This window comes from Micromys minutus (assembly GCF_963924665.1).
Source record: "Micromys minutus genome assembly, chromosome: 16".
NCBI lineage: Eukaryota > Metazoa > Chordata > Mammalia > Rodentia > Muridae > Micromys > Micromys minutus.
In genome coordinates, this window is record NC_137985.1 from 31,555,411 (window position 1) to 31,572,624 (window position 17,214).

Genomic DNA, 17,214 nt, shown 5'->3' on the forward strand with positions numbered 1-17,214 from the left:
GCATGCATGTCTGCGCACCCCATGCACACTGTGCCTGGGCCTGTGGGGGCATCAGATCACCAGTCCTGCCACATGAGTGCTGAGAACTGAACCCAGGCCCTCTGGGAGAGCAACCAGTGCTTCCAATCATGGAGGCATCTCTCTCTCTCTAGCCCCCAGTATTCTTATTCAGTCTCCTTTTTTTCCAACTTAAATGCCTGCTTTCTATCCTTATTATCCAGTCAGTGAGTCAGTCACTCACTGACTATACTGGGGTCAAGCTCCCAGACTTACACATGCTCAGCAAACACTCTGAGGGACATTCCCCAGCCACAAGCTACTTTAAATTTAGTCGTTTTCCTTACTCCCAAATCCTATTCCTGATCCAAAACTCAAAATCCATCTCCTTAGGACCAGTTTTTACCTTTCAGCCTCCTTTAACATCCTTAAAGTTCTCTGCTAATCCAGGAAGGTGACTGCAGTTTACCCTGCAAATTTTGATTTACCATGTCTTGGGATTTCTGTTGCTGTGATAATGCACCATGACCAAAATCAAGTTAGGAAGGAAAGGGTTTATTCTGCTTATACTTCCACATTACAGTTTATCATCAAAGGAAGTCAGGACAGGGACTCAAGAAGGGCAAGAACCTGGAGGCAGGAGCTGAAGCAGAGGTCACGGAGGTGTGGTTGCTCCCCATGGCTTGCTCAGTCGGCTCTTTTACAGAACCAGGACCATCAGTTCAGAGGTGGCACCACCCACAATGGGCTGAGCCCTCACACATCAATCACCAGTGGATAAAATGCCCTATAGGCTTTCCTGTAACAAGATCTTATGGAGACATTTTGTCAATTGAAGCTCCCTCCTCTCTGGTGACTTCAACTTGTGTCAAGTTGACATAAAACTAGCCAGGACAACAGTTTTGCAAATTTAGGAACAAAACAAGAAACTTGGATTCCGTATTTCCTTCCAAAGCACATTTATCACTTCAAACATAATTCACCACACTGCCGCCATGTGTGACAGGTGATCTATGCTACTGCTCTCAGACCTCTGTAAGTTACAGATGGCACCCCTGGCCACTGTTAACATGTGACCAGACTGCAGTGCAACAACACACGAATCTGTGGTGGTTTGAGGAAGAAGAGCCCCCACTGGCTCACAGATTTGAATGCTGGTCATCAGGGAGTGGCACTATCAGAAGGTGTGGTCTCATTGGAGGAAGTGTCAGTGGGGTGGGCTTTGAGGTTTCAAATGCTCAGGCCAGGCCCAGTGCCTCTCTCTCCCTGCTGCCTGTTGATCCAGATGTAAAGCTCTCAACTTCTCAACAGTGTTTGCCTGCTGTCATGCTTCTCACCAAGATGATAATGGACTAAACTTCTAAAACTGTAAGCCAGCTCCAGTAAAACGTTTTTCTTTATAAGAGTTGCCTTGGTCTTGGTGTCTCTTCACAGCAATATAGCCCTGACACATCAATCTTGAAACTTTTATATATAGACTGAAACTAAAAGACTTAAAGTGTTCTGATGAAATTCAATGGCCCAATATTATCATCATTTTACTAATGAGATCACACAAGTCAAATCATCTGTTTCAGAAAACCAAACTTAGAGCAAACAAACAAAAAGCTGTATGAGGACTAAAGAAGCAAAAGCCAATACAACATATCCTAGGAAAGTAATGTTGTATTAACACAAGAAAACCAATTTAGAAAAGTCTTTTTAAGGTAAGAGCATAAGTTTGAGGCAGGCTTAGTGTACATGGCAAGGTCCTGATCCAAAACACCAAAAACAAACCCCAAAGAACACATATAATATTAGATGCAGAAAAGCATCAGATAAAACCAACAATTCTAGGATAACAACACTCAGTAACCTAGTAATAAAAGGGAACTTCATCAAATCTGATAAATACTATAAAGACTAAAAACTCATTGCTGTTTGTACTGTACAATTTTGTGCATGATGTTCTAATCAGTAATGAGACAAATAATTAGACAAGAAAAAAGAAATAAAAGGCTGAGCTGGAAGTAAGTTTCTATTTTAAGATAACAACATTCAACATATAGAACATTCTTGGCCGGGACTGAAGAGATGGCTCAGTGGATAAAACTACCGGGTAGTCTGAGTCGTATCCTTGGATCCCAGTGGAAGGAGAAAAACAGACTTTTGAAGTTGTTCTCTGACCTTCATATGTAAGCAGTAGCACTGCCCCTCCCCACTCCACAAACTAATAATTAAAAAACTAAAATTCTGAGCTGAGGACGTAGCACTTGCTCAGCACTCACAAAGCCCCAGGTTCAATCCCCTGTACTGTATCAAGTGGGTGTGGTAGTACATGCCTATAACTTCAGCACTCACAAAATAGAAACGGGGGAGGATCTTCCTGACTACATGAGTTTGAGGCCTGCCTAAAGTAGAAAGAAAGAAAGAAAGAAAGGAAGGAAGGAAAGAAGGAAGGAAGGAAGGAAGGAAGGAAGAAAGAAAGAAAGAAAGAATAGGAACAAGTTTAACCTACTTACAATTTTTGTCCTCTGTAAATGTAAAACACAGCCAAGAAAATTAAAGCCATACAATATGAGATGGCATCCCCCTTCATAGGTCAGATGCCAATTATTCCCACATTAATCAGGAATTCAGTTTGCTTTCTATCAGAATTCAGTTGCTCTTCTGTGGTTTTTGGTTTTTTTTTTTTTTTTTTTTTTTTTTGTTGTTGTTTTGTTTTTTAATAGAAAAATGACCTTAAAACTAATATGAAAATGTATGGACTCAGAAAAATCAAACTTTTTCAAAAATGACAAAGAGGCAGGGCTCAGACTTACCACAAAGTTCCAGTATTCCAGGAATATTCTATGTAAGGACAGGCACAGGATGAGTGGCAAACAACAGAGATCGTTTACGTAAGTGCTGACATGTCCAGTTAATTCTATGTGGCAGTGGTGGTCTTTAGCAAGTGACAGTGGGACACTAGGTATCCACACATAAAAGAATGACCTTTGACACACATAAACTCAAACTGTATTGTAAGTAACTCTAAATTTAAATCTAACACTTTTCAAACTAATAACAAAACACATAAACACTTGTGGTCTTGAACTAAGTAATAGCTTTTCAGACTATAGCAAAAACATAAGCCACAAATGTATATAAATTAGATTTCATTAAATTTAAGTGTGTGCTACAAGCTGCAGAAACCACTAAGAAAGTGAAAAGAAGCAGTTATTACACTTTTTAATTCCAGCATTTGAAAGGCAGAGCCAGGCAAATCTTTGTGAGTTCAAAGCCAGTATGGTCTGCAATGTGAATTCCAGGATAGCCAGAACTACAGGAAGATCCTGCCCCCCCCCCCCAAAAAAAGATAATCCCCAGGATGGGAGAAAATACAAATGATACAGTTGATAAAGGGTCTATGTGTAGAATACATCAGGAACTCTTCTAATTCTGTTGAGGTTTGGTCTTGCTATCTATTGTAATGCTAAATGGTGGGTCTCAAGATCCGGAGTCCTCACTTAGACCTGTGACCCTGCCCCCAAGCTACTTATGGTTGGTAAATAAAGATGCCAACAGCCAATAGATAGGCAGAAGAGACAAAGGTGGGGTTTAGTTTCCAGTGCTTGGGGTCTAAAGAGAACCAAGAGAGAAAGAAGAAGGTGTAGGAGGAAGAAAAGCTGCTAGGGGTAAGGTGAGCCATAAAAATGTAGCCCTGAGGGCTGGCCAAGTGGAGTTAAGAGTAGCCCAGATGGAGCGAACAATACAGTCAGGATGGCTAAAGGTGATCCCAAGAAACCAAAGGGCAAGATGTCTGCTTACGCCTTCTTCATGCAGACATGCAGGAAAGAACATAAGAAGAAAAATCCAGAGGTTCCAGTCAACTTTGCGGAGTTTCCCAAGAAGTGCTCGGAGCGGTGGAATACAATGTCTAGCAAAGAGAAATCAAAGTTTGATGAAATGGTAAAGGCAGATAAAGTACGCTATGATCGGGAGATGAAAGATTATGGGCCAGCTAAAGGAGGCAAGAAGAAGGACCCAAATGCTCCCAAAAGACTTCCGTCTGGATTTTTCTTATTCTTCTCTGAATTCTGCCCCAAGATCAAATCCACAAATCCTAGCATTTCCATTGGAGATGTGGCAAAAAAGCTGGGTGAGATGTGGAATAACTTAAGTGACAGTGAGGAGCAGCCCTACATTACCAAGGCAGCAAAGCTGAAGGAGAAGTATGAGAAAGATGTTGCTGACTATAAGTCTAAAGGGAAGTTTGATGTCGCCAAGGGTCCTGCTGAAGTTGCCCGGAAAAAAGTGGAAGAAGAGGAGGAGGAGGAGGAAGAGGAGGAGGAGGAAGAAGAGGAAGATGAATAGAAACTCTGTCTCCTTGTGAATATCTTAGAGTAGGAGAGCGCTGTGATCGACACATCTCGTATGTGAGTCGTGTCTATTGCCCCTGTTAGGTTTAATTACAAAATTTGATCACAATCACATTGTAGTTTCTCAAAGTGTCAGTGGTTTACATGGTGTCCGGAGAGCCCTGAAACTGTATCAAAGTTGTACATAGCTCCAAACATTGTTAAAATAAAAGGCAAATACCATAGAAAGGGGAGTACCATGATCCACACACTTAGCTGAGCTGTGTCTATTGCCCTCATTGGGTTTAATTTAGAATCTGAGCACAATGACCTGTGGCTTCTCAAAGTGTCTGGTTTACATGAAGTGGACATGTGTGTCGGGAACTCCTGAAATTATATCCAAGTTGTACATGTTTCCAAACACTTTAAAATGAAAAGGTGCTCTTGTGGTCTCCTTACTTTGCATTTTGCTTTTGCTGTGACAAGGCACTGAAGATGTTTCTAGCATTATGTTTTTAGCTTGTGAGGTAATATTAGCACCATTATTGGCTCTAAAGCCCAAACTGAAAACTGGACATAAAGCACACGCGTAGTTTGTAAGGTAAACCACACAATAAAACAAACTCTGGATGTTCCTTGCTTGGTGGGGAAAATGCCTTTTGGAATGGCTGTAGCTCAGGGGTGCACTGTGAGGCTGGAACTGTTGACACTGTAGTGGCTTCCAATAGCTTTAGGTATCTCGTCGTTTTCTATGTGACACAGCATTTTGCTGAGACTCTTTAGCTGTGAAAAAGAGAGGCTAGCATGAGAAGTGTTTGGGTTTTGTTTTTTCTCTTAAGTTATTATGTGTAGTAGATATACAGTAATTTTTAGACAAACTGCAGAATTCTTCGCTGTCAGCAAAGAAATCCTGGGTTAACTCAAGTTCCTTCTGTACCTACATTGAAGCAAACGTTCATATACACAAAATAAAAAAATAAGATCTCAAATTTAATATAAAATAAAATGTAAGAGTCCCATTTCCAATGTTACTAAATAAAAAAAGAGGTAGTCATTTAAAAAGTAAAAGAGAATGGAGGAAAAATTTTTTAAAAAATATATGCCAAATTCAAATTGTTCTCATCTCTAACGCTTCCATAAAAGTAGAAAAGTCAACAGCACAGCGGATGACCGCTAGAGCTCAGAGGTCCGTCTCTTCTCTCCCTCCTCCAGACACAGTCGGTACGGTTAGGATGCAAAAGCACAGTCTCAGAGGACAGTGGTGAGATAATGTCAAAGAGTTCTCATGAGTCTCTCATTAAAGAAACAGCTTAAAATATATATTTTTAAAAAGTAATCCAGCAAAGAGAAACCTTAATTTTCTAATTACATTAAAAATAACAAGTTCCACAAAGGTTTAAGCCAGAGACAAATTTGGCAGTCATCTTTATATGTTGGTCTCAAGGCAGACAGACAGTCACGTGGACTTGCTTTCCTTCCAGATAACACACTGCATACATTTTAACAGCCGTCCTTATATATTTTTGTGGTTGATTTTAAATGAAGGTGGAAATACTACCAGTCATTGGCACTGATTTCACTCTTACTGGAAACTTTGTTTTGAGGTCCGTCTATGTGCAGAAGCAAAATTGCGAATGGCATTTCGAAGAGTTGCATTCCCCTCAGAGATATCAGAAGAACTGATGACTGAATGCAGTGCCCGGTTATATGCTGCAAATATGAAATATGAAGGTTTGCACAGCGATGGAGACATTAGACTTTAGACCGCCCTCCCACTTCTTTTTCCAATTGGCACAGCTTCATGACCCAGACCGCCACAGACATTCATTCTAGCCACAGAATAAATATTTAGTGAGTGCTGACAAAAGAGGCTAATTCTCTGTGAGGAAAGAAAGGAGATATGGAAAATGGCAACACATAAAGTTGTAGTGAAAGGTGCTTCCACACCACAGGCATATACAAAATGTCTTCACAATAGGAAGATGGATATGAATGAACAGCTGGGGAACCCTGGAAAGATGTGAAGTGTACCATTTAAAGTGCGCTTTTGAGGAAAGAGAAAACGCACTATAGGCAGAGAACTAAGTGTATGAGACATCAAAAAATGTAGGAGGAAGTTTGATGAGCTGGAGTGTGGCCCAAGACTGGGGAGAAGTATATAAAATGTCATGCATTTCATACTATTGTAAGAAGTTTTAAAGTAATAGGACCGATAAATTCACATCACACAGATGAAGCACTTTGGATATGGAAATACTGGCAACATTTTCAGTGTTTACGTGAAGCTGACAGAGTTCTTATGTCTTATAAATCAATACTTACTGCTGGGCAGGAAACAGTAATCACAGAAAGTAATTACAACAGACACTCCATTGTCTCTGCCTGGCACTTTTTTTTTTTTTTAAAGATTTATTTTATGTATTCGAGTACACTGTAGCTGTCTCCAGACACACCAGAAGAGGGCGTTGGAGCCCATTACAGATGGTTGTGAGCCACCATGTGGTTGCTGGGATTTGAACTCAGGACTCAGAGAGATCCATCTAACTCTGCCTCCCAAGTTGTGGGTTTAAAGGCATATGCACTACCACCTAGCAAGGATGATCTCTTAATAGTATTCAATTACGGGAAGATCTGGAATTTAAGTCTTCTTATAAACAGTGTAACGAGCTGGAAACACTCTTCCACCATAAGCAGGAGCAATCAGAAATAAAACTATAATAACTTTCATTGTCTCACATATTTGTTTTATAAACGTATAAATAAAATTCTTCTAAATTATTATAAAAATTTAATTTAAATTGTTATTGGGACTTAACTATTCCTTAAGAACTTACCTCTGTAGTTTTTATAGAAAATACAATTGTTGGCACAGGTATCAGGATGAGCATCCCAAAAATCAGGACCACAACAGCATAATGGAGGTAAAGTGATATTATAAAGCTTCATTTTCTCCTGGACCTGGGCTCGTAAAGCTTCTACATATCTATAAAAATACAGTGCGGTCAGGTAAATCAGCTACCAGGAGAATAATATGCATATGCCTGATTTTACAGCCAGATTTCTCTCCTCTGTACCTCTAGTTTTCCTATCAGTGGGACATGGCACTAGGAAAATGCAGTACTAGTACCAACAGGTCCTAGACAATCAAACTAGTAGAGGAGCATGCACCCTAAATAAGGAAAAGAATGAGAAGGCATACACTGTCTCTGACTTTGTATCGTTTGAGACAGGATTTGTCTGTGTAGCCCTGGCTGTCCTGGAACTCAGAGCTGTGCCTGCGTCTGCTTCCTGAGCACGGAGATTAAAGGCATGGGCCACCATCACCAGGCTAAAGGAAGTCTGTTATAAGGAATATGAGAAAGCCTACTTTATACTAGGTCTCTTCTAGACCCAGAATTTCATTCAGAACGTTTAAAATCACCTTACATATTCCTTTTCTCTCTGTTGCTGTTTTTCTCTGGCTCCTTTTATTTCTTCCAGTTGTAACTGGGCTAGAACATCACTTATCTTCTGTTCTGAATAAGGTTCTTCATGACAGTTCATTCTTAGGAGTCTCTGCTCTTCAGCATAGCGCTCTTGTTCTTTCCTTTTCTTAATTCTAAAAATAAAACAAAACATAATTAGAATTTTCTGAAACTGTTATTTAAAATTAGCTTCCTAATACAAATAATTCAAGAAATGCCCTCAAAAAATGAGAATCACAAAATCAGTTCATCAGTCTAAGAGCATCTTCAGAAAGCATTCATGCTGGTTGACATAAGTTTATCTTCTAATCACCTATATAAATTAGTTCTCAAAGGGAAATGAAAACTGGTTAGTAAAACATTTTATGTAATAATCCCAACATAAAAACAGGCTCAGGTTAAAAGCACTGGTAGGTAGGACATATGTCACTACCAAAACAGTTAACAGGGGCCAAGTTTGTCCTCATATCAAACAAATTTAAAATGCAAATAAAGGCTAGGCAATAATGACTCTTGACTTTAATGCCAGCATTTAGGAGGCAGAGGGATCTCTAAGCTTGAGGTCAGTCTGGTCTACAGAGCTAGTTCTAGGGTAGCCAAGGCTATATACAGAAACCCTGTCTCAAGAAAATGAATGAATGAATGAATGAATGAAGCAAATAAGATTAAGACACCAGAAATGACAGCTTTTGAGACACTGACATCAACTAGCAAAGCACAATAGTCCCTCATAGGTGAGAAATAGAAAAGCAGTTGCCATTATTGCCAACAGTTACTGCCTTCAATGTTTCTAGTTAAAGCATAGGGGAATATTCAAATGTAACCTGGTGAATTCCCAGCGTAAAAGTAACAGCAATACACATACCAACCAAAAGGTACAAAATAAATCATAATGTTACATATTGTCTTAGAGTTTCTACTGTTGTGATAAACAACATGACCAAAAGCAACTTGAAGAGGATGGGTTTATGTTTAATCTTACAACTCAACACAGCCCATTAATGAGGGAAGTCAGAGCAAGAACTCGGGGCAATAACTGGAGGCAGGAATCAAAGCAGAAGTCATAGAGGAATGCTACTTACTGACTTTCTCCTAGCCTGCTTACACTGCTTTCTTATATAACTCAGGCCCATCTGTTCAACGGTGACACAGACTACAGTGAGTTGGCCCCTCCCACATTCATCATTAATCAAGAAAATATGTCAAAGACATACAGGCCAGTCTTAAAACAGGCATTTTCTCAATTAAGAGTCCCTTTCCTGATATATGTCTAGGTTTGTATCATGTAGAAACAGCCCCCACCCCCCCAAAAGAAAAAAAACGAACCAAACCAACCAAACAAACAAAAAAACCCAACTAACCAACCAAACAAACAAACAAAAAAACCTAACCAGTACAGATATCTAATTAACATATAGTGATTTGAATAAAAAATGCCCCCACAGGCTCATAGATTTGAATGCTTGGTCACCAGGGAGTGGAACTATTTTGAAAGGACTAAGGGGTGTGGTTTTGTTAGAGAAATGTACTATTGGGAATGGGTTTTGAGGTTTCAAAAGCCCTATACTGGGCATGATGGTACACTCCTTTACTCCAGCACTTGAAAGGCAGAGGCAAGTGGATCTGAGTTTGAGGCTAGCCTGAAGAGTGAGTTCCAGGACAGCAAGGGCAATGTAAAGAAATCTTGTCTCCTAAAACTTCCAAAATAAATTAGATAGACAGACAGACAGATAGATAAATAGATAGATAGATAGATAGATAGATAGATAGATAGATAGATAGACAGACAGACAGACAAACAAATAAAAGCCCATGCCAAGCCCAGAGTGAGTGAGTCTGTGTCTGACTTTCTCTGTCTCTCTCCCACTGTGGTCCAGGATGCAGAACTCTCAGCTACTGCTCCAGTACCTGCCTGCATAACGCCATGCTCCCTACCATGATGATAATGAAGTAAACTTCTGAAACTGTGATCCAGCCCCAATGAAATACTTTCCTTTATTAGAGTCACCATAGTCTTATGTCTCTCTACAGCAATAGAACAATGCCTAAGACCTCAAGTATGCAAAGGAGGCAGGGAAAGAATTGATAATGAGCAGAATTATCAATCAAGATCAACTGCAACCAGACTGTTGGGCTAGAAGGACATTTACATAGTTACTACAGACACATATGTTAAAAAATAAGATCAGCTGGCATGGTGGCATATATATGTGCACTTCAAGAAGCTGAAGTGTGAGAGGACCATTCCAAGTTTGAGGCTAGCCTGATTTATATAGTGAATTCCAGGTCAGACTATACTACATTGTGAGACCCTACGTTGAACAACAAGAAGTAACATGAAAAAGACTGAAATAAGTCTTCAGGGGTGAAAACTACAATTTCTGAGTAAAGAGACAGCAAACATAATTTTGTCAATATAATTTTGCCAGATTTTGTCAGAGATGTAAATCTAAAAACATGAAAATAGAAATGATAAAGTATATCACAGCAAAAGAGATGCAAATAAAAGAGCACAAAATTAGATTAAAAACCACATAAAGAAATTCAATAGTCATCTGTGTAAAGATGAAATACAAATGGCATCACTCACCATACCAAGGAAATGCAAGCCAAAGTTACAAAATTAAATTAAATTAAAATATCTAGCCAGGCTAATGGCACCCACCTTTAACCCTAGCACTTGGGAGGCAGAGGCAGGTGAACCTCGGTGAGATTGAGCCCAGGACAGCCAGGGACCCTGTCTTGAAACAAACAAATAAGAAAAAGATCATCTAGTATCCATCAGAATAGCTACCATTAAACAAACAAACAAACAAAAAAAGTAGCTGAAGGTACCTAAGTTGGTAGAATGCTTGCTTAGCACTCAGGAGCCTTGGGTTCAAACCCAAGCATCACATAAAATTGGTTGTGGTATATTCCTAGTTCTGTGTCTAAGGGACAGAGGTAGGGGGTTCAAGAGTTCAAAGCTAGCTTGAGAGAGAGAGAGAGAGAGAGAGAGAGAGAGAGAGAGAGAGAGAGAGAGAGACAGCAACAGAGAGACGGGGGTGGGGTGGGGTGGGCAGACAGACAGACACTAGGCATGGTATGGCCTATCTGTATGCAAACCCAGCTTCTTGAGAAACCAAGGAAAGTGAATCAGACGTTCAGGTCCAGCCTAGGCAAAAAGAAAAACTCCTTGTGCAGTTGCTAATGGGATCCAAATGATAGGCCACTATAGAAAACAATTTGAAGCATGAAGTTGGAAAGATGCGTCAGAAGGTAAAAGCACTGGCTTTTCTTCCAGAGGATGTATGACCAATTCCTACCATCCATACGGTGGCTAACAACTTCATCCCCAGGGAATCTGACACTCTCTTCCTGTCCCTTGGGCACAGTATGCACGCGGTACACATGCATACATGCATGTAAAACACCCATATACATTAAATAAATAAAAACTTAGAAATAAAATAATTTTTAAAAGATACACTATACCTGAGTAATTAAAAGAAAGCATATATATGTATGTAAATATATCAGGTATAGGTCATACATATGTGTATATGATATTAGCACCAGTGTATACTTCAGAGCAAAGAAAATGACAGATTGAAAAAAGAAGATCTAACATATGCTTTTTTTTGATACAATGTTTCATTACATAAGTCTGACTGCCCTGGAACTTAAGATATGGACCAGAATGGCCTTGAACTTAAGCAGTTCCACCTGCCTCTGCCTTACAATTAAAGCTATTGGTATTAAACAACACATCACACCTGACCTACATCTCAAACATTTTTAAACCTAAAAGTAGACATTAAAATACATGTCGGGTTTAGGATATAGTTCAGTGGTAGAAAGCTTGATTAGCATGCATGAGACCCTGGGGTAAATCGACAGTACCACATATAAAGTAATATATTTTGGGGTCTGAAGAGATGGCTCGGCAGTTAAGGCTGGCTGCTCTTCCAGAGAACGTGAATTTAATTCCCAACACCCACAGAATGGTTCACAAAAAACGTGTAAGTCCAGTTCCAAGGGATCTAATGTATCCGGCCTCCTTAGACACTGAACATACAAGTGGCACACAGATAAACATGCAGGCAAAACACCTAGTATAAAAAATATTTTTAAATTTTATGTTTATGTGTTTTAAATATATATATATAAATATATATGACTATGTACACACATAGGTAATAATTCACAGAACTATAAAGAAATATCAAAAACTTCGAATACATGCAAAAAATTTCAATGTCTCTACCTAAATTACTGACATAAGAAGGCAGAAAAAGGAATATGAGACAGTAGAAAGACCCTATGAACCAACCTAATTGACATCTATAAAATATGATAAGCTACTGAGAGTAATATATATATATATATATATATATATATATATATATATATATATATATATATTTTTTTTTTTTTTTTTTTTTTACTACAAAGCTCTTGCACTTGAAAGTTTTACCAACAACTACAATCCCTTTGGGGGTTAAACGATCCTTTCACAGGGGTCACCTAAAACCATTGGGAAACACAGATGTTTACATTACAATTCAAAGCAAAAATTACAGTTATGAAGTAGCAACAAAAATAATTTTATGGTTGGGAGTCACCACAACATGAAGAACTATATTAAAGTATCACAGTATTAGGAAGGTTGAAACCACTGCCTTAGACTATAAAACAAATGTCAATAAATTCAAAAGGATTCAAATAAAGCAGCATTTTTTTCTGATTATAATAGAATTAAATTAAAAGTTAAAAACAGACAAATTCTTACAAAACCCAACATATTTGGGAAGTACATGATGTACTTCTAAATAACCCATGATCAAAAAGAAGTGGCCATTCAGAGGAATTTTTAACAGAGTGAAATGATTTACTGGATGCAGTTAAAGAATATTTTAATAGAAAGCTGGAGAGATGGCTCGGGTATAAGAGCACTGGCTGCTCTTTTAGAAGACCCATTTGGATTTCCAGCATCCACATGGCAGCTCATCCATGTCTATAATTCCAGTTGCAGGGATCTGATACTCTTTCTGGCTTCTGCAGACACCAGGAGCACACACAGTACACAGATGTACATGCAGGAAAAAAATCCATACATATAAAATAAGATTTTTTTAAAAAGTTCACAGTAGTAAATTTCTAGCATTAAATATATATACTAGAAAAATAAAATAAAATGACCCTCAGATCAAAGGCCTTAGTTTCCACCTTAAGAAATTTATTAAGAGAAAAATCAAAGTCAAGTATAAGAAGAGATAATGAAGGAAATAATAGAGATAGGAAACAAAAATAACAGAAAAAATATTGAAAAGAAAGTTAGTTCTCTGATAACTGTTGAGTCAGCCTATGAGAGAAAAGATAAACGACTTATCGTCCTTTAGTAGCAAGAATGAAATTATAGTTAGTTTTTCACAATGAGAAAAGCCTAGAGTCACATGGGTTTAAAAGCAAATTCTACCAAATGCTGAAGAAAGAAAGCCAGCTGTCACTCAGCCAACAAGACTGAGGAGAGAAGGTGCTTCCCCCTCATTCTCTAGCATTAGCGTACCCTTAAGCCCAAACAACTTCCCAAGTAATCAGAAAAACAAAATCACAAGTCAGCATCTCTCAACATACACATAATAAAATAATGTATTTTGTCTATTTTCTCTGCTGGAGCTGAGAACTTAACCCAGGGCCTTGTGTTTACTAGGGAAGCACAACACTACTGAGCCACCCCCCAACCCCCACTGCCTGTTCTCTCTACTTCTGGTCTATTATGGCATTGTTTTGAGATTTACATTTATGGTTGTTGATAGCATACAAGATCTTTAGACACCAATGTGCCCTGTAACCTTAATAAACTCCCTTTCAAATTCCAGTGGGTTTTTACAAAACGATCATGTCATTTTCAAGTAAAGGCAGCTTTATTTTTCGTCTGAATTAGGTTGTTTTATTCTTTTTCTTATTAGACTGCACTAACTAGAACCTACTTTCAGTATGACCTGAATAGATGCGACAAGGATGGGCAGCATCTAATTTGGAAAGAAAGCATTTAGTCTTTCATATGAAATACATTAGCAGTAAATTTTTTCAATAGATGTTCTTTACCAAATTCTTTCCAATTTTTAAAAAGGTTTTAAAATTTTTGTAAATGGCTGTTGGATTTTGCAATGTAATAATGTAGCTTTACTCCCTCTCTCTCTCTCCATTCCTTCTATTGAATGGTAAATCAAATTCTAGTCCTGGGGTACAACCCACTTGGTAATAATATGTTGCCCTCTTAGTATGTTGTTTGATTCTCTGAGCTCAGAATGCTGATACAAGTGTGAGCAGTAAAGCCTGAGCTCATAATGCCTCCGGTGGATATAATGAATTCTATTGGGAATGGAACTAGAGGCAATTCATACTCTGTTTCTACAAATAATTTGTCTTTGCTTTTTTCGTGTCCTGAGACTATGCAAGACTAAATTTAAAGGATCCTTTTTCTGGATTGGGTCCATTTCTTATCTGTGGCTTTTCTTTGTTTGCAGTGATATTGATACAACCACTTTGAAAAACAGTGTGACAGCTTTTTCTAAGACTGAAGCACACACCTAGCTCATTTGTCAGGTACTTAGTCAAGACAAGGTATACTATAAGCATACTAAAGCTTGCTTACAAATTTCACTGGAGCTTTAACACCAAGTCAATGCCTGTCTGCAAAGCTTCAAAGTATGAGATGACTATTTGGTTAGGTGCTGAAGCTTCTTTAAGTTACAACCAATGCTCATTTCCCAATCTGAAAATTCTCAGAGACTTTACATTATACTAGATCTACTTTCCTTTTGTTCTAAATGGAACGAAACCTAAGTGACAAAATATTCATATAAATGTTTACTGGAAAGACATTTTGTGACAGGCCCCATGTGTCCCAGGATGGCCTGAAATCCCCCATGTAGTCTAGTGTTCTAGTTTCCTTTCTGTTGCTGTGATAGAATTTTGTCTTACACTTCCAGGTCACAGTCCATCATAAAGGGAAGTCAAGGCAGGAAGTCAACCAGGAACTTGATCATCAAAAACAATGGAGGAATGCAGCTTGTTGGCTTGCTCTCAGGTTTATGCTTAGCTATAGCTCACGACTACAAGCCCGAGGAACAAGTGCCACCCATAGTTAACTGAGCCTGCCTACATCTATAAATAATCATAGTTCCTCATAGATACACCCACAGACCAACCTGATCCAGGCAAATCTTCAATTAAGGCTTCTTTCTAGGAAGTCCAGCATGTGTCAAGATGACATTAACGAAGGCTAACCAGGATGCAAGGGATGACTCTGGCCTCCTTGTCTCTTCCCGAGGGCTGGAATCATAGGTGTATACTATCAAGCAGTTTCTGTAGTGCTGCAGGTCAGGCCCACAGATGTGTGTGTGTGCCACGCAAACAGTTTACCAGGTGAGCTATATCCCTAGCGTAGTCACTGAGTAGTCTAAGCTTGCTGTTGAGAAGTACTTCTTTGGGAAAACTAAAAAGAAAAAGGCTCTTCTGAAAAAAAAGAAAATAATCTTGAATCCCCAAGACCTCTGATGGATATATATGAAGAGACCAATGATGTTTCCATACTTCAATGGATAGATAGATCTAAAGGATCTGGGCAAAGTAAACTCTAAGTGTTCTGGAAAGGATTCACTGCCAGTAAGAACCATTCTTTAGGAGCCTATGAGGCTGCATAAAGTATTGTTAAGAATCTTGGCTGAGGTTGATGCCAATCTTTATGGCTGACATTTAGGGATCCAAAACGTAGGTGGAGAAAATAGCTACCAACCGCAGGAGAGAAAACATAAAAACTAGACTTTGAAGTGAAGTCTGAAGACCCACCAACTGTTGCAAGACTTGTTGCAAATGATCAGGAGTTACAGTCAAGAGGTGAACAAAGAACATGGTGTCTTGGTAAAGAACTCTACTTCTGCTTAAGTTGCTGTGAACACCGCTGAAATGAGGATTTACATTATAAGAACTTAATTCACAAAGCAGCAGGGTCTAAGAAGACTTTGCTTGTTTGTTCTGCTCAGGGTCTCATGATGTGGCCCAGGCAGGGCTCTAACTCACGGTTCTCTCTTCTTCCTCCAGTTAAAACTCTCCCCTCTTCTATTAATGTCTTGCTACCAGACACAAAGCCAAGGGACACATGCAAGCTAGACAATCACTCTTCAACTCAGCTAAGTGACAGTTCAAGTCCTTGACTCCAGATCTGAAAGTATTATTGTGGGAAAATGCTATCAAATAGTGCCATGTACCACAGAGATTTATTTCATAAAAAGAAGAGTCAGTTAATGGCACTGTTATCTTATTGTAAGAAACTATTATCTAGGTGTCTGCAGAAGATCAAGCTAGTTTGAGCTACACAGCAAGTCCTACCCCTGCTTAGACTACAAAGTGAATGAGAAACCCTGTCTTAAAATAACAATAAATAAAAAGAAACTGCCATAGCCATTCCAATACTTATTAACCAGCACTCTGATAAGTCAGCATCTATTAACATAAGGACAAGAGATTCCAATAATAAAAAGATTACAATTTGTTAAAGACTCAGATGATTGTCAACATTTACTAATAAAGAAATTTGAGGCCTGGTCTCACTATATAACCCTAGATGGCCTAGAACTCACTATGTAGACCTGGCTGGCCTCCAATCACAGAGATCTTCTTGCCTCTGCCTTCCCAGTGGTAGGTACACACACACACACACACACACACACACACACACAGAGAGAGAGAGAGAGAGAGAGAGAGAGAGAGAGAGAGAGAGGAGAGAGATGAGGAGTGAACCTGAGACAAGACAACTTTCACCAGGATCCTGAGGCCCTGTTGGGAAACAAGCTCTAGACAACCACCAGTCCAGCACCCCACAGGCCCTAGGCAGCACGCCATGACCACAACCCCTGCCAGAGATAACCTCTACCCGAGGCCATGTGGTCTGGGCATGGAGTGAGACTAAGCCAATCACCAATCCAGTGAGGGGTGGGTGGAAATGGGGAGTGGGAAAGATGGGGATATAAGGGGGTGGGTTAGAGTGAGAGAGCCAACCCTGCCACTTGTCTGCCATGCAACTACAGTGGTGAGGGAGAGATGCCCTCCCCTACTCTCACCCCTGCCACATTCCATATGAGTATACCCACATCCCCAGGGCCACGAGAGCAAAAGAGCTGGCTCTGCTCCTCTCCGACTGCAGCACTCAGGAAAGAGGGCCCTACATCTTGATTGGGCAACACAGTAGAACTGACTCTGGTGGTAGGGGATGGTTGTGGGTAAGCCAGCCACCCTGAGGATATAAGGTGAGGAGAGCTTGCCCAGCCTCTCACCTGCTATAGCACTCAGGGGAGCAGGTCTAATGGTTTGGACACAGGTGAGCCATTACCGAGTATATGAAAGCTGGTTCTGTCCTTTGGTGGCTGCAACATTGGTTGAACAGGCAG

The 17,214-nt window shown here is 39.5% G+C and overlaps 2 protein-coding genes across 2 annotated transcripts in view; one reads left to right on the forward strand and one right to left on the reverse strand.

The window, feature by feature from the left end:
- Nucleotides 1-3,738: 3,738 nt before the first annotated feature.
- On the forward strand, nucleotides 3,739-4,332 carry LOC308431166 (high mobility group protein B3-like; the record flags this gene model as incomplete). The annotated part of the gene is made up of 1 exon (XM_080930536.1): nucleotides 3,739-4,332. The coding sequence occupies one exon, from the start codon at nucleotides 3,739-3,741 to the stop codon at nucleotides 4,330-4,332; it is 594 nt and encodes a 197-aa protein (XP_080786662.1).
- Nucleotides 4,333-5,898: 1,566 nt separating this feature from the next.
- CCDC15 (coiled-coil domain containing 15) overlaps nucleotides 5,899-17,214 on the reverse strand; it is a gene marked incomplete at both ends in the record, with an annotated part of 58,693 nt that continues 47,377 nt past the window's right edge. The window contains 3 exons of the mRNA XM_080930546.1: nucleotides 5,899-6,026; nucleotides 7,151-7,299; nucleotides 7,738-7,914. Of these exons, the coding sequence (XP_080786672.1) occupies nucleotides 5,899-6,026; nucleotides 7,151-7,299; nucleotides 7,738-7,914 (454 nt within the window). The remainder of the gene's footprint in view (nucleotides 6,027-7,150; nucleotides 7,300-7,737; nucleotides 7,915-17,214) is intronic.